Source organism: Thamnophis sirtalis, unplaced genomic scaffold (genome assembly GCF_051295495.1).
Source record: "Thamnophis sirtalis isolate CommonGarterSnake01/CBP01778 unplaced genomic scaffold, rThaSir2_p1.2 scaffold_2, whole genome shotgun sequence".
NCBI lineage: Eukaryota > Metazoa > Chordata > Lepidosauria > Squamata > Natricidae > Thamnophis > Thamnophis sirtalis.
The window spans coordinates 9,986,968-10,011,825 of NW_028261382.1; the positions used below are offsets into that span (position 1 = coordinate 9,986,968).

A 24,858-nucleotide genomic window follows, 5' to 3' on the forward strand; every position below is an offset into this window, starting at 1 on the left:
CGTCACAAACCTCAGTGTAAAACTATATCTCTAATTCAATTGGGCTTTTAAGAGCCATTATTGTTTGCTTATTTTCTCTGTTACAATCTTACTAGCCTCGTCTACCATTTGCAAACCATTTGTGGGACAATGTTTAAAATCCCCTAGGCACAGTGGAAGAACTTGCATTTTGTAACATTGAAAAATCGAGCGGCTTGGTATTATTAACAAAATCCAAAATGAGTATTTTTTTACAGCCAGGGGGAGACACCTGTGACACCCCACCCCAACACCCTAGTGTGTTTCTTTTCTGATTTATACTGCAGAAAAAACAATGACTGCCAACCTGCCGTTCACTGAGGACCTGTACACTGCAGGAGTCAAAAAGAGGACTGTGAAGATATCTACAGTTTCCTTGCATCCTGAACAAAAATTGTTTCAATTCCTACCCTTAAAACAACACTATAGAGCACTGCACACCAAGACAACTAGACACAAGGACAGTTTTCCCCCCGAAGGCCATCACTCTGCTAAACAAATAATTCCCACAACACTATCAAACTATTTATTAAGTCTGTATTACTATTACTATTAGTCTTCTCATCGTTCCTATCCCCCATCTCCTCCCACTTATAACTGCAGGACTATAACTTTGTGGCTTGTATCCTTACGATTTATATTGATATTGATAGTTTCCTGATTGCTTATTTGTACCCTGTGACTATCATTAAGTGTTGCACCTTATGATTCTTGACGAAATGTCTTTTTATGTACACTGAGAGCACATGAACCAAAGATGAATTCCTTGTGTGTCCAATCACTCTTGGCCAATAAATTATTCTCTTCTCTTCTCCTCTTCCATCCCATTTCATATTCTATTCTATTCTATTCCATATTCTATTCTATTCTTTTATATTTCTATTTCTATTTTATTCAGCATTGCCATTGCAATCAGGGTTGGAGGGTATATTCTTCCCTTTCCTTCCAATCTGATCCAAGTCCCAGTGGAACCAATTTCCCTTCGAGCATTAAATACTAATTGATAGCAAAGAATGAAAAATCTCACTGGGAAGCAAAACTGCTTCCCAGTTTTTCACAATTGCTGAGGCTGTTGTGGTTGAAATCCTAAAGATCTTTTCCCTCCTAAAAAACCATGCTCCCCCCCCCCAAAAAAAGGTGGGGGAGAGAAAGAGGCATTTTTGGCAGTCCTCTCGAAAGGCAGCTCTCCAAGGTTGGCCCTGAACACTCGTGATTTGCTGACCAAATGCGGAGTCACGCAACCCCACGAGTTCAAAGCTCGCTTCCCCCCACCCCCCCTGACGTCAGAGGAGGAAGCCAGCCAGCCAACCAACCAATCAACCGGGCTGTCATCTGGACACTTTCTCTTTCGTTCGAAGAGAAGCAAAAGTTTTTCCAGCGTTCTAGAACGCTGGGGAGACCCCCCACGCCCCCCTCGTGCCTTTTGAAGTTCCCCGATCGCGCGTGGGAAAGCGCTTTCCCTTTTCTTCCCCTCGGCTTAACAGCGCATCCCATGGAGCTGGAGGAGACGCAGCCAGACAGCCTGGAGGGTTGGGTGGCCATCAAGGAAAACATCTTCGGCCAGCCCGAGCCGCCCCACAAGCTGCGCTTCTTGGTGGCTTGGAACGCCGTGGAGAGCAAGTTCGCGGTGACTTGTCACAACCGGACTTTGCAAGAAGAAGCCGGCGGGGAGAAGGAGGGAGGGAAGAAGGAGGAAGAGGAGGAAGAGGAGGAGGAGGATGAAGAGGCCGGCGATGAGCAGCGGCTGAGCTGGGCCGGCTTGTACTCCCCGCAGGCCTTGGTGGGCGTCCACCGGCAGCTGGCGGCTTTGAACCAGCAGCTGGAGCCCTGCTTCCCCGCGCTGCCCCCTGCGCTGAGCGGCCCCAGCGGTTTCTGGGCGCTGCTGTTCCCCAGCTGCCCGGTTTTGGGGGAGACGGAGCTGGAGACCCTCTGCCGGCGCTTGGAAGCGTACTTCGGCTGGGCCTTGGATGTCTGCGGACGGAAGACGGTCCTGGATTCGCTCTTCGCCCACGATCAGGAGGAGGAGGAGGAGTATTTTGAAAATCTGCAGGAGTTCCGGAGGAAAAGTCTCAAGGCGCAGCTGACCGCCGCCAAGGAGACCTTGAGAGGGGTACGGTATTGAAGGTCGAACAGAGAGTGTTGCGCAACGCATCACTCGCAAAAGGGGCCTAAGGGGGAGGCTTGTAGTAGTGGGCTCTGGGGAGGGAAGCGGGCTTTGTTATTCCCTACCCAGATGAGCTAAAGTAACCCAGCTGAGATTTGTATTTGTATCGTATTTGTATTTATTAGTTTGCCAAACATGTGCAAGAGAGCAGGTACCAATATAAACATGGATGGAAACGAAAGAAATGTATACAGATAGATGGGGACAGTAGGCACGCTGGTGCATTTCATGCACGCCATAATTGTGTGTCGGTCCAGCTGCACAGTACAGCCCTTTGCTGACCTGTGAACTACAGTTCCCAGCATCCTTAGGAATATTGAGTAATGCTGAGAGCAACCTCTGGAGTGCTGCCGGCTTGCCCTTCCTTGCCAAGAGTTTCTCAGCTTTGGGAAGTCTATAAAGAGTGGAGTTCAACTCCCAGAATTCCCACCACCACCCCCAGCCGGTGGAAGTTGAAGTCTGCCCTTCTTAAAATTCCTAAGCTTGAGAAACACGTCGATGAGCGATAATAAGCGACCTTTGCAAAGCAGATGCTAAGCCAAAGCAAAGAAAGCACAAGACTTTCAACCCTGTCGAAGTCTTTTGTTAAGAATGCAGGCCAGCCAGGGCCGGATTTTCCTATAGGCTAACTAGGCTTCAGCCTAGGGCCTCAAGATCAAGAGGGGCCTACATTCAAATTGTTAGCAAAATTAAAATTACACTATTCTAAAAACAGTGAAGACTAAAACACTGAACCGAAAATAAGGAGAAATTCTACGCATATGACTAATAAACAAACATAAAAATGTATTGGTTAAGATCGTTCCAGCGCCGCGGCAGTTGGGGAGCCCGCCAACGTTCCCGGCACCAGTGGTTGGGCGAGAGGCGCGGCTACTCCCAGTATCCGCCCCGTCGATGCGGAGCCCACCAGCGGCCAGGCAGGTGAGGGCGAGGGGGCCAAGCCGGGCAGCTGAGTGCAGCAGGGGAGGCGGCTGGCCTCGCTGCCTTTGCCGCAGAGCAGAGCCGCCCTCCATCGGGAGGCCAGCTATATATATTGATATACATATTGATATATATCACAGTAATAATGTATTTTATTGTCTCTCATGCAATTTACAAACTTAAAAATGGGAGGTGAAAGGGCCTCATAAGTGGAATAGCCTAGGGCCTCTTTTCATCTAAATCCGGCCCTGCCTCCAGGCCTTCCTGTCCTCTACCATCCTCCGGAGTCCATTTAAGCTCATGCCTACTGCCTCGGTGACTCCATCCAGCCACCTTATTCTCTGTTATCCCCTTCTTCTTTTGCCCTCAATCGTTCCCAGCATTAGACTCTTCTCCAGTGAGTCCTTCCTTCTCATTAGATGACCAAAGTATTGGAGTTTCATCTTCAGGATCTGGCCTTCTAAAGAGCAGGCAGGGTTGATCTCCTCTAGGACTGACCGGTTTGATCGCCTTGCAGTCCAAGGGACTCGCAGGAATCTTGTCCAGCACCAGAGTTCAAAGGCCTCCATTCTTTGATGCTCAGCCTTTCTTAGGGTCCAACTTTCACAGCCATACATTGTAACTTTTGACTTTAATTCCCCTTAATCATCAGTATCCACATGCATTTGTGGAGAGAGTGCATAGTATTTGGGGAAAGAAGAGAGGCTGCAACCATCAGCAGATGGGCTCAACCTCAACTAAATCTGATAGAAGATTGGTTTCGATGAGATATTTTGAACAGCTTGAACAGTAACATTTCTCTGGAGCTTCGTGGTCTGGTGACACGTTGCTGTTGAACATGGAACCCTATAAATCAGGAGTCTCCAACCTTGGCAACTTTAAGACTTGTGGACTTCAACGGCTGGGGTCTCCAACCTTGGCAACTTTAAGAGGAATTCTGGGAATTGAAGTCCACAAGTCTTAAAGTTTCCAAGGTTGGGGCCCCCTGCTATAAACCATGGACGTCATCTGTTCTTTCAGTGGGCAGTCCCTTCTCTTTGCTGGCAAGAACCCCATCTTGGTTAATGTCAAAAGATTATTTTACATTCTGGAGTCCCTTGCCAGTTTTTGACACAGGAGGCAACATTCTCGGGGAAGGGCTGAGCGAGAACAAGGGAGAATCTTAACTTTGTGCACAGCTTTATTTGAACTTCTATGGTGTCTTCTCCCTGTTAGATTTTCCATGCCTGTGAAAAGTTAGCAAGGCAGGAAGAGCAGAGTTAAACTGCCTTCTCCTTAAACCTCAGTATTCAGCCTCCCTTGCAAAGAGGAAAACTGCTGGTTAATTCTCAACTTCTCAAATAAATTCTCTTTATTATCGTCTTGGTAGGTTCTTCACAAGCACAAAGATGCTGATAAGCTGGTAGATTTAATGGAGTTGTACAAGGAGGAAGATGAAGCTTATTTGGAGCTGGTCACCGTGGCAACTGAATTCTATCAATATTTATTGTTACCCTTCCGAGACATGAGAGAACTGGCCACGTTATATAGACTTGAGATTCTGGTAAGTTTCTCTTTCTACTCTTTCCCCCCTCAAAATAACCACATATTCCAAGATTTAAGGATGTACCAATTTAGAATAGAATAGAAAAACAGAGTTGGAAGGGACTTTGGAGGTCTTCTAGACCAACCCCCTGCTTAGGCAGGAAACCCTACACCACTTCAAAACGATGCTATAGACCAGTGTTTCCCAAACTTGGCAACTTGAAGATGTCCGGACTTCAACTCCCAGAATTCCTCAGCCAGCTATAGACTACTGCACACCAGAATAACTAGACACTTCCCCAGGGAACCATAAAGCATTACAAACCTCAGTATAAAACTATATTCTAATTCAATAGGGCTTTTAGGAGCTATTATACTTTGCTTATTTTCTGTTACAATCTTACTAGCCTCGTCTTACCATTTGCAAACCATTTGTGGGACAATGTTTAAAATCCCCTAGACACAGTGGAAGAACTTGCATTTTCTAACATTGGAAAATCGAGCAGCTTGGTATTATTAACAACATCCAAAATGAGTATTTTTTACAGCCAGGAGGGGGAGGCACCTGTGACACCCCAGCGCATTTAAAGCGTAGCGTGTTTCTTTTCTGATTTATACTGCAGAAAAAAACAATGGCTGCCAACCTGCCTTCCACCGAGGACCTGTACACTGCAGGAGTCAAGAGGAGGGCTGTGAAAATATTTACAGACCCCTCACATCCTGGACAAAACATTGTTTCAACTCCTACCCTCAAAACGATGCTATAGAGCACCGCACACCAGAACAACTAGACACAAGGACAGTTTTTTCCCCCCGAATGCCATCACTCTGCTAAACAAATAATTCCCTCAACTCTGTCAAACTATTTATTAAGTCTGCATTACTATTAATCTTCCCATCGTTCCCATCATCCCATCTCCTCCCACTTCTGACTGCAAGACTGTAACTCTGTGGCTTGCATCCTTATGATTTATATTGATGGTTTCCTAGTATGACTTGATTGCTTATTTCTACCCAACATTAAGTGTTGTTCCTTATGATTCGTGACGAATGTATCTTTCCTTTTATCTACACTGAGATGCAGCAAAGGGAAATTCCTGGTGTGTCCAGTCACACTTGGCCTATAAAGAATTCTATTCTATTCTAAAAGGACACAGGGATGAGTGGAGCTGCCTCCATAAATGAATGGCGAGGTGGCGCAGTGGTTAGGGTGCAGTACTGCAGGCCACTTCAGCTGACTGTTATCTGCAGTTCAGCGGTTCTAATCTCACCGGCTCAAGGTTGACTCAGCCTTCCATCCTTCCGAGGTGGGTGAAATGAGGACCCAGATTGTTGTTGGGGGGCAATATGCTGACTCTGTAAACCGCTTAGAGAGGGCTGAAAGCCCTATGAAGCGGTATATAAGTTTAACTGCTATTGCTATTGCTAATGCAGGTTCTAAGTGAAGCAGTCCCTTGGTTGTGGGGACTGAGAACTGACCCCGGTTTGACCAGAGGTGTTAAAAATCTCTCTCCTGGCAGAAATCCTTGCAAGCTGACCGGCTGGGCCCCAAGAGGGTAGAAGCTTTGCAGAAGGAGGCCAAGGAATGGACGGATCAGGCCGAGGAAGCTGTGTGCTCCATTCAAAACGTCACAGTGGGCTACTTCAAGGAAACCGTGACTGCGCTCGCAGGTGAGTCAGGAACAAGCAAAGAAGGCTTTCGTTGAGAACATCTCAAGTGGTGGCCCTGGTGGCAGGAGAGGCCAGGATAGGAAAGGAGGTACAACCCAAAAGAGGGTATATGGGGAAATCAGTGCTTTTTGAATCTTCTGGCTACCTTCTCCTAAATAGATTAAAATCAAGAGATGCTGCATTCCTTAGCAATTTGTAAAAATTCCTTTCCTCGGCAATTCCTGGTTCCATCCACTTCCTTCTCTTCTCCTCTTCTTCCTCCTCCTTCCTCTTCTTTCTTCTCCTTCCTCTTCTTTTCTTCTCTTCTCCTTTTCTCCTTCTCCTTTCTCCTCTTCCTTCCTCCTCCTTCTCTTCCCCTCTGCTTCATCCTCCTTCATCTTCTTCTTTCTCTTTCTCCTTTCTTTTCCTCCTCCTCCTCCTGTTCCTCCTCCTCTTCTTCTCCTCTTTTTCCTTCCTCTCCCTCCTTCCCCCTCCTTCCTCTTCTTTTCTTCTTCTCCTTTTCTCCTGCTCCTTTCTCCTCTTCCTTCCTCCTCCTTCTCTTCCCCTCTACTTCATCCTCCTTCATCTTGTTCTTTCTCCTTTCTCTTCCTCCTTTCTCCTCCTCCTCCTGTTCTTCTCCTCCTCCTTCCTCCCCCTTATTCTCCCTCCTCCCTCTTCTTCCTTCTCCTTCTTCTTCTTTTCTCCTCCTTCTCCTCCTTCTTTTCTCCTTTTCCTTCTTTCTCCTTCTCTTCCCCTGTGCTTCATCCTCCTTTGTCTTCTTCCTTCTGCTTTCTCTTCCTCCGTTTTCTTCCTCCTCCTCCTTTTCTTCTTGTCCTCCTCCTCTTTTTCCTTCTTCTTCCTCTTTCCTCCTCCTCCTTCCCCCTCCTCCCTCTTCTTCCTCCTCTTCTCCTCCTTCCTACTCCTTCTCTTCTTCTCTTCCTCCTCCACCTCCTTCTTCCTTCTCTTCCTCCTCCTCCTCCTTCTTCTTGCATCGTCCTCCTCGATGCAACGTTCTGCTTCTTGCCCTTCTTGTGGCCTCAACCACTGTTAATTGACGTTGTTGTAGTGTCTCTCTGATGTTGCCTTTCCATCGCCTTCTGGGTCTGCCTCTTGTTCTTTGGCTTTATCTTTCGTGACCCGTCAAAACCACGGTCCACTAAAGCGCACCCGATCAAAGCGCGTACGTGACGTCATCAGCAGCGCGACAAATAAAATTAAAAATAAATTAAATTAAAATTAAATTAAAGCAAGCCGATTCACATAAAGGTAAGGGTTAGGTTTAGGGTTAGGGTTAGCGTTAGGTTAAGGGTTAGGGTTAGGTTTAGGGTTACGTTAAGCGTTAGGGTTAGGGTTAGGGTTAGGTTAAGGGTTAGCGTTAGGTTTAGCATTAGGTTAAGGGTTAGGTTTAGGGTTAGGTTTAGGGTTAGGTTAAGGGTTAGGCTTAGGGTTAGGGTTAGGTTTGGGGGGGTTAGGGTAAGGTTTTCGCGTTAATTTTAAATTTACCGCTCACAGCGTGCCGTTTTCGTCGCGCTGTGATGACGTCACGTACGCGCTTTCGGCGAGCGCGCTTTAGTCTACCGCGGATTTGTGGTGGAACCTTATCTTTTTGTATATTCCATTCATGGCCAATGTTTAAAATGAATTCTTAAGAGCTGTTTAGAGTAGTTATTGGGCCATATATTCTCTCCTGTTTTATATAACTCAAACATCCTTTCCTTTGCCCGGAGAAGGAAGTGCAAGGTTCTTCTTAGCCATCTCAACACCTCCTTGTTCTTCGTTTTGGGTTCTTGTTCACCAGCAATGCACAAACAGATGGAGCAAGATCAGAAGCGATTTGGCCAAGCTGCCTGGGCCTCCGCTTCTCCAAGATTAGAAAACTTAAAATATCTCCTAGCAAAAGAAAGCCTTCAGCATATGAGAGCCAGAGAATTGTGCCTGAAGCACAAAAGAGTCGACATCAGAAAGCAGGTAAGACTGTATCTCCCACTCCCTGTTCCCCCTCTGTCATATGCACCCCATCATCATGGTCGTCGTCTTTTAATGGCCCCATAAGCTCTTATTGTGGGGTGGAGACTGGGAAACTGAATGGAACCAAGTGTTTACTGGCTGGATGTTGTGACCCTCCAGCAGCCAGCAGAGCTATCAGCAGATTCGGACAGTGGGGAGGTTGGGGAGGAACATGGGCCAGTCCTGGAGTCTGCGGAAGGCTCTGATGAGGGCTCTGTATCGGAGGCAGAGAGGGGACCAGGGCTGTTTGCCAGTTATCAGCTGCCTTTGGAGTCGGAGATCCATGGGGCAGAAGAACAGCTGGAGCCTGTTCCCAGTCTGCGCATGCACAGAGTTGCCAGGTGAAGGGAACAGCTAAAGAACAGGGGTCGACTTGGGAGTAAGGCCAGAGGTGGACGATGAATGGCCCCTCCCAGAGGAAATAAAAGAGGAGCGAAAGGGGAGTGGAGTTTGCAGGAGACAATTAGTTCACTTAATTGGTTCGTGATTCTCCGAGACTCCTTGCCAAGTTTTGCAGATATCGGTCTGGCAGCTCTCCAAGCCAGATAAGGTCTGTGGCTGTAAATCCTCCCTTGAAAGACTTTGTTGGAAGTGAATGAGCAGAAATCAGTGTCAATTAATCAAAGGGGTTTTTCTCAGGACAAGGAGTTTGCTTCATGCTCTGGGGAAACCTAGGTCAGAACACCAGGTGCCCTTCCTGTTGTCAATGTGGAGGTTTTTTCCCCCAGCAGATATATTCTCATAGTGCCCAGAGAGAGAAATATCAGCCTCTCCCTAGGATCACAGCCTCCTGGTTGTTAAGGCAAGAGCTCCACCTCTAGGCCAGCTCACCACTCCATCATAGGCATCCCTGCTCTGGCCAATTCAACAGGCTTTGAGGCAGACTGAGAGAGAGAGTCCACTTGCTGTCATGGCATTGGAAAAAAGTGTTGTATCTTATGATTCTTGATGAATGTATTTTATTCTCCTTATGTACACTGAGAGCATATGCACCAAAGACAAATTACTTGTGTGTCCAATCACGCTTGGCCAATAAAGAATTCTATTCTATTCTATTACTTATTCTATTCTATTACTTATTCTATTCTATTCTCTATTCTATTCATTCTTATTCTATTCCTTATTCTATTCTATTATCTATTCTATTCTATATTCTATTCTATATTCTATTCATTCTTATTCTATTCTGTTCCTTATTCTATTCTATTCTATTCTATTCTATTCCTTATTCTACACTATTCTCTATTCCATTCTCTATTCCATTCATTCTTATTCTATTCTAATCCTTATTCTATTCTATATTCTATTCATTCTTATTCTACGCTATGCTATTCTATTCTATATTCTATTCTATATTCTATTCTATATTCTATTCTATTCTCTATTCTATTCATTCTTAGTCTATTCTATTCTATTCCTTATTTTATTCTATTCTATTCTCTATTCTATTCATTCTTATTCTATTCTAATCCTTATTCTATTCTATTCTATTCTATATTCTATTCATTCTTATTCTATGCTATGTTATTCTATTCTATATTCTATTCTATTCTATTCTATTCTATTCTATATTCTATTCTATTCTATTCTATTCTCTATTCTATTCATTCTTATTCTATTCTATTCTATTCCTTATTTTATTCTATTCTAGTCTCTATTCTATTCATTCTTATTCTATTCTGTTCCTTATTCTATTCTATTCTAGTCTATATTCTATTCATTCTTATTCTATTCTATTCCTTATTCTTTTCATTCTTATTCTATTCTATTCCTTATTCTATTCTATTCCTTATTTTATTCTATTCTATTCATTCTTATTCTATTCTAATCCTTATTCTATTCTATTCTATTCCCTATTCTAGTCTATATTCTATTCATTCTTATTCTATGCTACGCTATGCTATTCTATATTCTATTCTATTCTCTATTCTATTCATTCTTATTCTATTCTATTCCTTATTCTATTCTATTCTATATTGTATTCTTATTCTATTCTATTCCTTATTCTATTCATTCTTATTCTAGTCTATTCTATTCCTTATTCTATTCTAGTCTGTATTCTATTCATTCTTAACATATTCTATTCTATTCTATTCTATTCTATTCTATTCTATTCTATTTTATATTTGTGGCCTTAACCACATTTCCTGTTTTGTTTGGGAACTTCCCAAGATGGAGACACTCAGCGAGCAGAAAAATGACGTGGCTCAAGTGGAAAAACTGGAACTAGAATATTATGGAACCCAGTTGGAGCTGTACGAGGTACAGTTTGAAATACTGAAGAATGAAGAGATGTTGCTGGTGACGCAGCTGGAGACGTTGAAGAGACAAATGAAGGGTGAGGACTGAAGGCAGGATACATTGCCTTGCATTTTAAACTGAACCGGGCTATTTCTTGTTAGTGCTGGATTAAAACAGGAGGATTCTTCCTTTGCTGCATTTCTCCAAGTTCTGCGATGCAGTAAATGCATTTATTGAGGAGGGAGGATAAAGGCTTGAAAAAAACACGTCAGAGAAAATTGCACTGGGAAATAGGTAACATTTTTCTGCAGAATCTCCCATTTAAATCTGACTCGTCCAAGTTTAAATAATTATTTTAAAAAAATCTTAGTAACAAAAACTACAAAAAAGGAGAAGGTTTTTAATTTTTCATTCTGTTAATTATAGCCCTGCCTTTAAACCACTGCATGATCTAATTTCCCAGGTCCCAAAATGCTTTTTCAAAAGACAACTGGACATTCTTGGGTTTTTTTTTGTTCCTTTGAAAACATTTCGCTTCTCATCTAAGAAGTTTCAAAACTGAAGAAGCTTCTGGGATGAGAAGTGAAAAGTTCTCAAGGAAAAAAAAACCAAGAAAATCCAGCTGCCTTTTGGAAAACCACCTTTAGGACAACTGTGGTCTGGATGATTGAGAATCTCCATAGATAAAATTCCCCAGGTATTACTAATACTATCAGAATGTAACAACAAATGAAACAGATCTGATTGTGAGCTGTGGTGGCACAGTGGTTAGAGTGCAGTACTGCAGGCTACTTCTGCTACCTGCCGGAGGATTGCAATTTGGCAGTTCGAATCTCACCAGGCTCAAAGTTGACTCAGCCTTCCATCCATCCGAGGTGGGTCAAATGAGGACCCAGATTGTTGGGGGCAAGAGGCTGACTCTGTAAACTGCTTAGAGAGGGCTGTAAAGCACTGTGAAGCAGTATATAAGTCTAAGTGCTATTGCTGTTGTCCGTCCTTCCTTCCTTCCTTCCTTCCTTCCTTCCTTCCTTCCTTCCTTCCTTCCTTCCTTCCTTCCTTCCTTCCTTCCTTCCTTCCTTCCATTTGAAAGCCGAAGAGCCAGGGCTGTCTGAAGACGTCTCTGTGGTCATGTAGCCGGCATGACTAAACACCAAAGGCGCACGGAACACTGTTATCTCCCACCAAAGGTGGTTCCTATTTTTCTACTTACATTAGGGAGTCGAGGTGGTGCAGTGGTTAAATGCAGCACTGCAGGCTACTTCAGCCGACTGCAGTTCTGCAGTTCGGCTGTTCAAATCTCACCGGCTCAAGGTTGACTCAGCCTTCCATCCCTCCAAGGTGGGTGAAATGAGGACCCAGACTGTGGGGGCGATATGCTGACTCTGTAAACCGCTTAGAGAGGGCTGAAAGCCCTATGAAGCGGTATATAAGTCTAACTGCTATTGCTATTGCTATTTTTACATGCTTTGGAACTGCTAGGTTGGCAGAAGCTGGGACAAGTAACAGGAGCTCACTCCGTTACGTGGCGCTAGGGATTCGAACTGCCAACCTTTCTGATTGACAAGCTCAGCGTCTTAGCCACTGAGCCACCCCGTCCCCCCCCCCAGTTGCTCTATTAGTGGATCTTAAAGACTTCTGGTTGCTTACCCCAGTGTTTCTCAACCTTGGCAACTTGAAGATGTCCGGACTTCAACTCCCAGAATTCCCCAGCCAGCATTCGCTGGCTGGGGAATTCTGGGAGTTGAAGTCCAGACATCTTCAAGTTACCAAGGTTGAGAAACACTGGCTTACCCTACACCCCAAGTCTTCAACTGATGCTGATCTCCAAGTGATCCCTCTTAGTCCATGCCTGAGTTTTCTAGCAAGGCGGTAAAGCTGGTAAAAGAGGTGGGTTGCATATTTTACTCAACTGAAATCCTTGCCCCCTTCCGTAGAGATCCAGGATGAAGTCATTTATTATGACACCTGTGAGAACTCTGAGGAATTGGAAGCCATGGATCAGGCCCTGGAGACCAGCCGTGCCTCGTCCTCCGAAGTGGCGCGGCTCAGGCAGAAGACCCAGCAGCTGGAGACAAAACGGGGCATTATCTGCTCCAGGAGAGCTTATCTCAGGAACAAGAAGGTAACTGGTCCAGAAAAGTCTTGATGAGTTTGTGGGCACAGCATTGTTATGTATGCTACCTCAGCCGGCATCAAGAAAACATTCCGTGTTGGGGGGAGAAGGTCTACCTTCTCCCCCAACTTTATTTGCCAAGGATGGTTTATGGTTTATGGTTTATTATTTATAGGCCGCCCTTTTCCCTGAGGGGACTCAGGGCGGCTTACAATTTATGGGGAGGGGAATACAAGACAGTAAGACATAAAACAACACATAAGTAAAATAGAGCACAACATTCATTCTAAGGTGCTAAGTTATGTCTTCCTCTCCCCCCCTCCTTTTCTTTTTTTTAAAAATTATTTTATATTTTTGTCACATAAACAACACATACCCACAACAATGAAGAAGAAAAAAAAGAACAAAAAACAAAACAGAAAAAAACCCCATCATCACATATAGCATGTCATTTGGTTACAAGTGTTTGAACATTTTTCATTCTTATACATTTATTATTTCATTTAATAGGTTATAATATACGGTTTGGGTTGCTTTGTTTACCATCCCTTCCTCCTGTTATAACACCACCTTATTTTCCCTTTCTTTTCTCCCTTCCTCCCTTCTCTACTTTCTTCCTTCCTGCCCTCCTTTCCCTTCCTTCTTCCTGTACCTTTCTCCTGCTCTTCCTCATCCCCTTCCTACCCTCTCTCCTCCTCTTTCTCTCCTTTCCACCCTCCTCTCCTTACCTCTTTCTTTTCACCCTCCCTCCCTTCTCTACTTTCCTCCTTCTTCCTCTCCTTCCCCTTCCTTCTTCCCTTCCCTTTCTCCTACTCCTGCTCTTCCTCATCCCCTTCCTACCCTCTCTCCTCCTCTTTCTCTCCTTTCCACCCTCCTCTCCTTACCTCTTTCTTTTCACCCTCTCTCCCTTCTCTACTTTCTTCCTTCCTCCTCTCCTTCCCCTTCCTTCTTCCCTTGCCTTTCCTTCGCTCCTACTCTTCCTTTTTCCCTTCCTACCCTCTTTCCTTCCTTTTCTCTCCCTTCCATCTTCTTTTCCTTTCCCTTTCCTTTCTCCCTCTCTCCCTTCTCTACATTCCTCCTTCCTCCTCTCCTTCACCTCCCTTCTTCCCGTACCTTTCTCCTACTCCTGCTCTTCCTCTTCCCCTTTCTACCTTCTCTCCTCCTCTTTCTCTCCTTTCCATCCTCCTCTCCTTACCTCTTTCTTCTTTTCCCCATCTTCCTTTCATTCTCTCCTCCTTTTCCCCTTTTTCCCACAATCCTTTCCAAGGTGCTTGAATTGTCCTTTTTTTAGAAAGTTCAGCCGAAAGGGGGAAAGCTATGAATCTAATGTTCTGATTCAATAGATTTGATTTCTGCCTCAATCTTCAATTTTCGGCTAGTGGAATTTATGCACCGGTTTCTTTCCTCTTAGGACCAATGCGAAGAGAGCCAACGTTTGAGGATACAGCAGGCGCAGGAGACCACACGCTACTTCCAACAGCATCACAACATCCAGATTGTATGTATGAAGAAGTGGAAAGTAGAGAGAGTGTTCTGTTTCTAGTTGTAACAGGGTGGGTCAATAAAATGTGGAATCGTTCTTTGTTCCCAGAATCTTAGTTTATTTTGAAGGCAGTCTAGGTGGCCCTCATAATACAAGGTGGGCTACTGCTATTTCAAAACCAGAAACACATCTATTAGTTGAAAGCTGTAAAGGTAAAGGTTCCCCTCGCACACTTGAGAGACCACCTGCTGCCAATTACCTCCAATAGACCGATCAGATCCCACAGATTAGGCCTCCTCTGAATTCCATCCGCCGGCCAATGCCGACTGGCGACTACCCGGAGGAGAGCCTTCTCTGTGGCTGCTCCGACCCTCTGGAACGAGCTCCCCGTGGAGATTCGAACCCTCACCACCCTCCAGGCCTTCTGCAAAGCCCTTAAAACCTGGCTGTTCCGACAGGCCTGGGGCTAAAGAGCTTTTGCCCCCCCCCCTCGAATGGTATGGTTGTTGTGTGCTTTTAAATTGTGTATTGTTATGTTCGTCTTTTTTATCCCTTGTCTGTACCCCCTTCCCTGACTTGGATTGTGAGCCACCCTGAGTCCCCTTCGGGGAAAAGGGCAGCATATAAATGCAATAAATTCCAATTCCAATATGTGGGTGAATCGCATTGGAAAGTCTAACACCACCATCATCATAATAACATTTATGTATGGTCCAGTGGTGGGTTTCAAAAATTGTTCGAACCTACTCTGTGGGTGTGGCCTCCTTTGTGGGAGTGGCTTGCCGCCCATGTGACCGGATGGGAGTGGCTTGCCGCCCATGTGACCGGATATGAAGATGCCGGCGACACTTGTCAGAACCACCTTAAATTACCTCACACACAGCACTGGCATGCATAAGAATATGATGTAAACTTGTTTTTTAAAAGGCATCTTTGGTTTGCGTTAAAACAACTTCAACACACGCAATGTTCTGATTGCACCACAAACGCAGCAGTCATCCTTGCCTTTCACAGAGGCCCTGAGTTTTATAAATAGGAGCATGATAGTGTAGAATAATCATATCCATGGACCAGTGGTGGGTTTCAAAAAACTTTGGAACCTCTTCTGTAGGTGTGGCCTGCTTTCCGGGTCCACTGGTGGAACCTCTTCTAACCGGTTCAGTAGATTTGATGAACCGGTTCTACCAAATAGGTGCAAACTGGTAGGAACCCACCTGTGGTATGGTCTCAGACTAATAAATGAGAATCTAAACAAGGTAACCAGCTGTTAAAGGAAGAAGTATTTATGTGGGCTCATAATTAATTCTACATGAATTCTAGGGTTTGGCAGCACTTATTTTTTTGTTAAAAATGCTTCATGCAAGATTGCAAATATAGCAACTGTCTAGAACTCCTTAAAACAGCCACACCTTTTCCTGGGATTGCACATCTACCTTTCACAGCTGCTTTCAGGTGTGGCACTCGGGTTGAGGTGTGGCACACTGGAGTTGAGACACCAGAGCAGTTTTGGGAAATAAGATCAGAAATACTGCACAATACCCATAATCTCTTCTCTTCTCTTCTCTTCTCTTCTCTTCTCTTCTCTTCTCTTCTCTTCTCTTCTCTTCTCTTCTCTTCTCTTCTCTTCTCTTCCCTCTCCTCTCCTCTCCTCTCCCCCATGGCTCAGGAGCCGCATGTGGCTCTTTCATCCCTCTGCTGCAGCTCCCTGTCGCCGGTCAGTTCCACAATTGATAGGGTTAGGGTTAGGGTTTTCGGTTAGGACGGGTAGGGGAAAAAGGACACTGTGCTAGGAGGAGACTCTATGGTGGGAGAACCAGACTTCCGGTTGGCAGAGGAAAAAGGACGCCATGCTAGGAGGAGACTCTATCATGGGGGGAACGGACTTCTGGTCAGCTCCAGAATTGAACAGGGGGCTTCAGGTTAGGACCTTTGTGGCTCTTTGCGTGTTTAAGGTTGCCGACCCCCGATTTAGGCAATCTGTTATCAGGCCCCCCCAGCCATTTTGCACTGTTCAAAGCTACTTAGTTGCACTGGAAATAGAGTACCTATGTGTGTGTGTGTGCATTAAAAGGTTGTCATTCAAACTGCAGAAAAGAGAGAAGAGAAAAGAAGACGAGAAAAAGAAAAAAGCCTGGATAAAGGAAGAGCGGCAGAAAACTCTGGAGAGGCTGAAATCATTCAAGGAGGCAAGTATCACCATTTATCTTGCTCCTCAGCACTCTGGCGGATTATTTTGCTTTGGAAAAAATAGAAAGGAGGACTGATTATTATTGGTCCAGCCCGGTCAGCCAGCCGCAAGGACAACATCAATCATGAGATAACAGCTCTGGATTTAGCAACCACAAAGAGGGCACCAGTAGGGTTTGCACAGAATTTAATCAGGGTCACCTTGACGCAATTCTGCTTCTGTGGTCTGGAAAAGAACGAAAGCACAAAGGGAAGGGGGCCCGTACGGGAAAACGATGAAGCTCATATTTCTATTAAAAAAACTCCTGGTTTAAAACAACGGTGATGGTGTTGGCAATGAGCTCTTTGCTGTAGAGTTGCTGTCACGCCCTCTAGCTATAAATTTAAATAAGTGACTTGCTAGAACAGATTGAAACTCCACCTAGTTTACTGTTATGTACACCAAGTCATAAGCTAAACAGACAGGGCTGGGCTGAAAGAATCAGAGAGAAATCTCTCCAAGGTTAATAGCCATAGCAATAGCAGTTAGACTTATATACCGCTTCGTAGGGCTCTCTAAGCGGTGTACAGAGTCAGCATATTGCCCCCACAGTCTGGGTCCTCATTTCACCCACCTCGGAAGGATGGAAGGCTGAGTCAACCTTGAGCCGGTGAATAGAATAGAATAACAGAATTGGAAGGGACCTTGGAGGTCTTTTTTTTTTAATTTTTAAAAAAGATTTTATTGGTAAAAAGAAAATACAACATCCATAACTTGTAAAAAACAATACAACTACATTTCAAGATATTCCCATACTATCAAATCATTATAAACATCAAAGGTTAGGTATCTTATTCCTTCCCTCCCTCTTCTCTTCCCTCATTTCTTCTACCCTTTTCCTTCCCCCTCCTTTCCCTCCCTCGGTCCCCCCTCCTTCTCACATACCTTTCCTCCTTCCCTTCCTCTTTCCCTCCTCCTTCCTTTTCTCTTAATCTCCCTCCTTTCCTCCCTCCTTCCTTCCTTCCTTTCAACTCTCCTTCTCTCTTTCTTTCCCTCCCTCTTTCCCTCTTTACTACCCTCTCCTCTTCCCTCCCTCCTTCCACCCCCAGTTTCTTCTCTTTCTTCTCTCCTTCTTTCTTCCCACCTTCTTTCCCTTCTCTTCTTTCTCTTCCTCCTCTTTATCCTTAGAGGTCTTCTAGTCGAACCCCCCTGCTCAGGCAGGAATCCCTACACCACTTCAGACAAGTTTTAATTGTCAGAAATTGTTTCCCCTTAATGCTAAATTGCTTCTCTCCTTGATTAGTTTCCACCCATTGCTTCTTGTCCTTCCTTTAGGTTCGTTGGAGGCAGGGGTGAAATCTACTTACCTTCTTTGCTACCAGTTCGCAAATGTGAGCACGAGTCCGTGCACACATGCTTTGCTCGCCCTCACCATCCTGCTTTCTAGCTAATATAAATTGTGCATCACAGCTGATCATCGGAAATACCAGTTCAGGTGAACTGGTAGCATTTTTTTTACTACTGGTTTGGGCGAACCGGTCCAAACTGATAGCATTTCACTCTTGTTTGGATAATAGTTTAGCAATAGCAATAGCAGTTAGACTTATATACCTCTTCATAGGGCTTTCAGCCCTCTCTAAGCAGTTTACAGAGTCAGCATATCGCCCCCACAGTCTGGGTCCTCATTTCACCCACCTCGGAAGGATGGAAGGCTTGAGTCAACCTTGAGCCGGTGAGATTTGAACCGCTGAACTGCAGATAGCAGTCAGCTGAAGTGGCCTGCAGTACTGCACTCTAACCACTGCGCCACCTCGGCTCTATTAACATTCATCCAGCTTCACATGTTGAAACAAATGACACTGTTAGGCCTTTCACTGAGCTGACTGAAGATGTTAGGTGACTATTAAAACGGGGGTCTCCAACCTTGGTAACTTTAAGCCTGTTGTGGCCCGCTGGCAGCCAGCGGAGCTGGCAGCAGAGTCGGACAGTGAGGAGGTTGGGGAGGAACATAGGCCAGGCCTGGGGGCTGAGGAAAGCTCAGACGAGGGCTCTGCATCAGAGGCAGAGAGGGAGGTAGACAGCAGCGAGGCAGAAGAACAGCTGGAGCCGGTTCCCAGTGTGCGCATGCGCAGAGCTGCCAGAAGACAAGAACAGCTAAGAAAGCAGGGTTGACTTGGGAGTAAAGCCACACCTTGAAGGTGATTGGCTCCTCCCATAGGGAACAAAAGAGGAGCGAACCGGGAGGGGGGGCTTTTGCAGGAAACAATTTGTTCCTTTTGTTGGTTCAAGAGTGGAAAGTTCTGTTTGTGACTATAAGAGACTCTGTAGCAAGTTTGCCTTGCCCTGCATTTGGAAACTAGTTATCTGGTGGCTCTTCAAACGAGATAAGGTTCGTGTTGATAAACATTCCTCTGAATGACTGTTTACTGAGCCTTGCTGACTGTGAATGAAAGGAATTCACAGTTATGTAAATAAAGGAAGTTTTGCAGGGACCAAGACTCTGCTTCTTGTTTTCTAAGGAAGCCTGGGTCAGAATAAAGCCTGGCGGCTTGGTGGCGCAGTGGTTAGAGTGCAGTACTGCAGGCCACTTCAGCTGACTGCTATCTGCAGTTCAGCGGTTCAAATATCACCGGCTCAAAGGTTGACTCAGCCTTCCATCCTTCCGAGGTGGGTGAAATGAGGACCCAGACTGTGGGGGCGATATGCTGACTCTGTTAACCGCTTAGAGAGGGCTGAAAGCCCTATGAAGCGGTATATAAGTCTAACTGCTATTGCTATTGCTATTGGCGGACTTCAACTCCCAAAAGCTAGCTGGGGAATTCTGGGAGTTGAAGTCCGCCAGGCTTAAAGTTGCCAAGGTTGGAGACCCCTGTCTTAGAACACCATGGGATATGGAAAACATGTTTGTGTGTCTGTCTATAGAGATTCTCAATCACCCAAGTGGCGGTTGCCCCATAGGGGTTTTTCCAAAAGGCAACTGGACTTTCTTGGTTTGGTTCCTTGAAAAGGTTTCAGCTCTCATCCAAGAAGATCTTTCAATTCTCAACTCTTCGATTCCTGAAGAATCTTCTTGGATGAGAAACAAAAGGTTTCCAAGGGAGAAAAAAGAACCAGAAAGTTCCGTGGCCTTTTGGAAAAGCAGCTTTGGGACGTCCAAGGGATTGACAGCCACAGTGGATGAATTGCAATCAGCTTCTCTGCCGTTTTCAAAATGGATGCCTTCCCACCTTGCAGAAATGTCCTGCACAGTTTGTGCTGAAGACTTCCCGCTCTCAGCCCGTCAACTCCAAGCAGGCTGGACCGAGACGACCGCCAACCGTTCCTCCACAAGCTGGTCCAACAAGAAAAAGTCCAGCTGCCAAGCAATCCAGGAATGCCCATCCGACACAAGTCAGGACTTCCAAAACATCGTCACAGAAGCCTCCCAGAGATCTTCCCATCCAGATTTTTGCACCGCCGCATGGGCCGGAACCTCCTAAGGAAGCCGTGGGAGCACCACTATCTGTGCCCCCACCTCCACCTCCACCTCCTCTTCCACCCCCACCCCCACCCCTACCACCAAGTGTCCAGACTGTTTGCCTAAAAAGCACAGGAGCCCAAGATAAACCAGGGGCTCTTGTATGTGAAGGCTCAGCTAAAGGAAGTTCTTCCTTGGAGAAAGCAGATGCTGCGTCCAGATGCCCAACCAAGAATTACACAGGTAAAGAAACAGAGTGCTCTTTTTCTTACATACACACACAGACATACACAAACACAGAGACACACAAACACACACACACAGACACAAACACAGAGACACACAAACACACAACAGACACACACAAACAGATACACGCACGAACGCAGACACCAGAGGGGGGAGGAATCCTACTCCAAGCATATAACCATATACAATATGATCAGAGGTGGTATTCAGTAGGTTCTGACCAGTTCTGGAGAACCGGAAGCAGAAATTTTGAGTAGTTCAGAGAACCGGTAAACACTACCTCTGGCTGGCCCCGCCCCCATCTATTCTCTGCCTCCCGAGTCCCAGCTGATTGGGAGGAAATGGGGATTTTGTAGTAACCTTCCCCTGGAGTGGGGAGGGAATGGAGATTTTACAGTATCCTTCTCCTGGAGTGGGGAGGGAATGGAGATTCTACAGTATCCTTCCTCTGGAGTGGGGAGGGAATGGGGATTTTGCAGTATCCTTCCTCTGGAGTGGGGAGGGAATGGAGATTCTACAGTATCCGTCCTCTGGAGTGGGCAGGGAATGGGGATTTTACAGTATCCTTCCTCTGGAGTGGGGAGGGAATGGAGACTTTACAGTATCCTTCCCCTGGATTGGGAGAGAATGGGGATTTACAGTATCCTTCCCCTGGAGTGGGGAGGGAATGGAGATTCTACAGTATCCTTCCTCTGGAGTGGGGAGGGAATGGAAACTTTACAGTATCCTTCCCCTGAAGTGGGGAGGGAATGGAGATTTTACAGTATCCTTCCCCTGGAGTGGGGAGGGAATGGAGATTCTACAGTATCCTTCCTCTGGAGTGGGGAGGGAATGGAGACTTTACAGTATCCTTCCCCTGGATTGGGAGAGAATGGGGATTTACAGTATCCTTCCCCTGGAGTGGGGAGGGAATGGAGATTCTACAGTATCCTTCTTCTGGAGTGGGGAGGGAATGGAGATTTACAGTATCCTTCCCCTGGAGTGGGAGAGAATGGGGATTTTATAGTATCCTTCCTCTGGAGTGGGGAGGGAATGGAGATTTTGCACTATCCTTCCCCTTCCCATGCCACGCCCACAAAGCCACACCCACAGAACCGGTAGTAAAAAAAAGTGAATCCCAATACACACACACACACCATATAGTCCTCAACTTAACAACCACAACTGTAGCCCAAAATTTATTGTTTTAACTTGTTCTGCCTCAGGGACCATGGATGAGGTCTTGGCTTCCCTCAAGCGTGGGGAAGTCCTCCTTCGCAAAGTGGAGCTGACCCAACAGGCGCCCTCCGGTGGCAACTCCCTCAACGACAGCATTCTCGCCGCCATTAGGCAGGGGGTTAAACTACGCAAGGTCAGTCAAGAGCCCAAGGAAGGCGCCGCGAAGAGTTCGGGCAGCGAACTGGAGCAGAGCATCAAAGCAGCCATCCAGCGGATTAAGAAGGTCTCGGCCGACTCCGACGATGATGAAAACGGAGACTTCAACAATGAAGAATGGAACAGTTAACAGAACACTTGGCCGGAAGCTCATGAGGCATTGCGTGAGAAGGCAGCTAAGCGTACAGAAGTGCCAAACAGGAAGAGTGGTCTGGACCCCAACAGGTTGGCTGACGTCTTACATGAATCGGGCATCCCAGAATTGTTAGCAACACTCTGGAGTTTAGGGGCAGCTGAAGAAGTGTGGGAAATGCCCCTTGATCGACGTCAGAAGTTTCCAAGGGGTTGAGTAAATTTAAGACAAGTCCTTTACTGACATCGAGTTTTATGCTTTGAAGTTTGCACATTTTCTTTCCTTCTCTTTTTGCAAGGGAATCGGCACTCCTTAGAGCAAGGGTCCACAACCTGAGTGGGGTTGCGGCCCACTAGTGGGCTGGGTGGAGTTTGCAACTGGGCTGCAGAAACAGCCGGCAAGCACATGTGCGCGCACCTGTATCACTTGCATGAGCAGTGGGTGAGCTCGTGCGTGCATGCATATATGGTAATATATGTGGGAGGCATTGGGTGCCCTTGTCAACCACAAGGACAATATGAGCCAGCAGTGGGATCATCATCATCATCATCATCATCATCATCATCATCATCATCATCTTCATCATCATCATCATCATCATCATCATCATCATCATTTAACGACCCCATAAATCCCTTGCGGGGTGGAGGTTGGGTAAGTGAATGGAGCTAGCAGTGTGTTTACTGGCCAGATGCCCTTCCTGTTGCCAAGGCAGAGTTTTGTCCAGCAGATATATTCTCCGTGTGCCCAGAGAGAGAAATAGCTGCCTTTACCTAGGATCTGCATCCGTAAAAAAGAACGGATTTGTCTCTGCACAAAGTTCAGATCATGAAAAATAATAGCTCAGAGGAGAGCGATTGAGAGGATGGGTTCTAGGACCCTCTGGGGTTGCCGAGAGCAAGTCCTCCTGAGCTGGGCGATGTACCTGGATGTCACCACACCTGGGAGTCGTGCTGAAGTGCCTACACATTATACGTGGCAGCCTCAATGAAGGAACAGGGTCTTATTTGCATCAGGCTTATTGCACTGGCCAGATTCCATTTTCATTACCTTCACTGCCATCCCACTGACTAGGAATATTGGCTGAGATAAGAAAGGACGTATTAATTTAATTTAATGCTTTGTCTGCCGTGGCCAGAGTCTTAAATGAGATGTGTCCAAAATGAACTTCAACTTCACTCCATGTCAGAAAAGATGGCAGGCCTCATCTCTTTGGCCGTGGGTCACATTTCTGTATATTTCTTATGGCCCCCACCGATGTGCCCAAACATGAAATCTCTTTTATTTGGTGAAATATGTTCTTGGATGTTCCAAAGACGATTGGGTCGGGACTTTTCTAAGGGATCTCTGGTTTTCCATCTGTGCGCAATGCCGGTATTAACTTATACCAGAAGGCTTAAAATGGATTCTTAATCCTTTTTAAATTAGCAGTATTTCTAACGCACCCCAAAAGCCAAGGATTGTACAACTAACTGTTTTCCAACTGAGTGTTATAACACAGGTCTGTTTGTATCAGAGGTGGGTTCCTGCCAGTTCTAACCTCTTCTATAGAAGAGGTTCCACAAATCTACAGTGCTGTTTAGAACTGGTTCCAGCTCTCTCCCCCCGCCCGTCTGCACGTCATCAAAATGAAGAGCGAGAGAAGGAATTCTGGGAGTTGAAGTCCACAAGTCTTAAAGCTATCAACTTTGAACACCCCTGGGGTTTTTCTTAGGGGTGCAAGGGTCTTGTAACTTGACAACTTTAAGACTTGTACACTTCAATGCCAGGGTTCCTGAGCCAACACGACTGAAGGAGGAATTCTGGGAGTTGAAGTCCACAAGTCTTAAAGCTGTCAAGTTTGAACACACCCGGAGTTTTTTCTTTCTAAAGGGTTAGGGGTGCAAGGGTCTTGTAACTTGACAGCTTTAAGACTTGCGTGCTTCAAATGCCAGAGTTTCTGAGCCAACATTTTGGTTGCTAAGCAAGAGCGTTGTTAAGTGAGTTTCACCACATCCACGCCCACCAGTCACATGGCTGGCAAGCCACTCCCACTCAGTCACATGGCCAGCAAGCCACTCCCACCTGGTCACATGGCTGGCCAGCCACTCCAACAAAGTAGGCCACACCTACAGAAGAGGTTCTAAAAAAAAATTGAAACCCACCACTGGTTTGTATCCCTCGAAGATTCTAATCTATAAGAGGGACTACTGAATTTCTAGACCAGTGATGGCGAATCTTTTTGGCACCAAGTGCCCATGCTGGAATGTGTGTGTGCGCCAGAGCCCCGAAAACCTGAAGGCCAGCTGGCCAGTCTGCATGCGTGTGCCGGCCTCCTGGTCTTTGGGTTTCTGGCGCATGCATGCGCACCAGCCCGGTTGTCTTTGCACGTGCCAGAGAGCCAAAAAACGTGAAGACCAGGTGCAGCTTGCGCATCAGCCAGCTGATCTTCGGATTTCTGGGAGTCCAGCCTGCACAAAGACCAGCTGGCTGGCACAAATGTGCGTACCAGAAACCAGAAGAGCAGCTGGCGATGGCACGCGTGCCCACAGAGAGGGCTTTGCATGTCACCTCTGGCACACACGCCATAGGTTCCCCATCACAGCTCTAAACCTTGAGATGGTTTTCAACTGTAGCTCTCATAATCTCTTTGGCTAAAAACGCGGAGACAGCAATAATGTGGCTGGGGAGGGAGAGCAAACATTCTCTTTGACCACTTTCTAAAACAGACATGGGTTTTAAAGTTAATTTTAAAGGATTTCTCATGTGATGAATATTTAGCTTTCCAATTGAACTTGGTTAGGAAAGCCTTTCAGATCTTTTCAAATGTAAACTTTTTTTCCCCCATTCATAATGTGAAGGATAATGTATTTCTTTCTAAACTGATCCCCTCAAAAATGCACACCAATAATCACTTTTAAGATCCAATATGGTTAAAACATATTAATTTGATGCTCTTTTACATTGTCTGTGATAAACTTTTGAACTTTGAAGAATCATGTGTTGTTATGTTGTTCTCAGCACAGTACTTTTCAAACAGGATGTTCAAATGGAGAAATACAATACTGGTATCAACTCAATAGTAAGCACCACTAAATGTCTTGGGAATGATTGGCATTTTACTCGTTGCATGTACAACTCAATGTATTTACTCAACATATGGTACTTTTCATGGTGGCTTACCTTCATGAAGAATCGGTCCAGAGGTGGGTTCCTACCAGTTCGCACCTATTCGGTAGAACCGGTTCGTCAAATCTACCGAACCGGTTAGAAGAGGTTCCACCAGTGGACCCGGAAAGCAGGCCACACCTACAGAAGAGGTTCCAAAAAAATTTGAAACCCACCACTGCCCCCCCACACACAGAGACAGACAGACTG

The 24,858-nt window shown here is 45.7% G+C and overlaps 1 protein-coding gene across 1 annotated transcript; it reads left to right on the forward strand.

Annotated features, from left to right (window-relative positions):
- Positions 1-1,335: 1,335 nt before the first annotated feature.
- On the forward strand, positions 1,336-24,476 carry WHAMM (WASP homolog associated with actin, golgi membranes and microtubules). Its single transcript, XM_087704250.1, has 10 exons — positions 1,336-2,128; positions 4,473-4,646; positions 6,148-6,298; positions 8,076-8,245; positions 10,457-10,622; positions 12,460-12,647; positions 14,050-14,136; positions 16,212-16,307; positions 19,523-19,988; positions 21,200-24,476. The coding sequence occupies exons 1-10, from the start codon at positions 1,511-1,513 to the stop codon at positions 21,496-21,498; spliced, it is 2,415 nt and encodes an 804-aa protein (XP_087560376.1). The 5' UTR covers positions 1,336-1,510; the 3' UTR covers positions 21,499-24,476.
- The last annotated feature ends 382 nt before the right edge of the window (positions 24,477-24,858 follow it).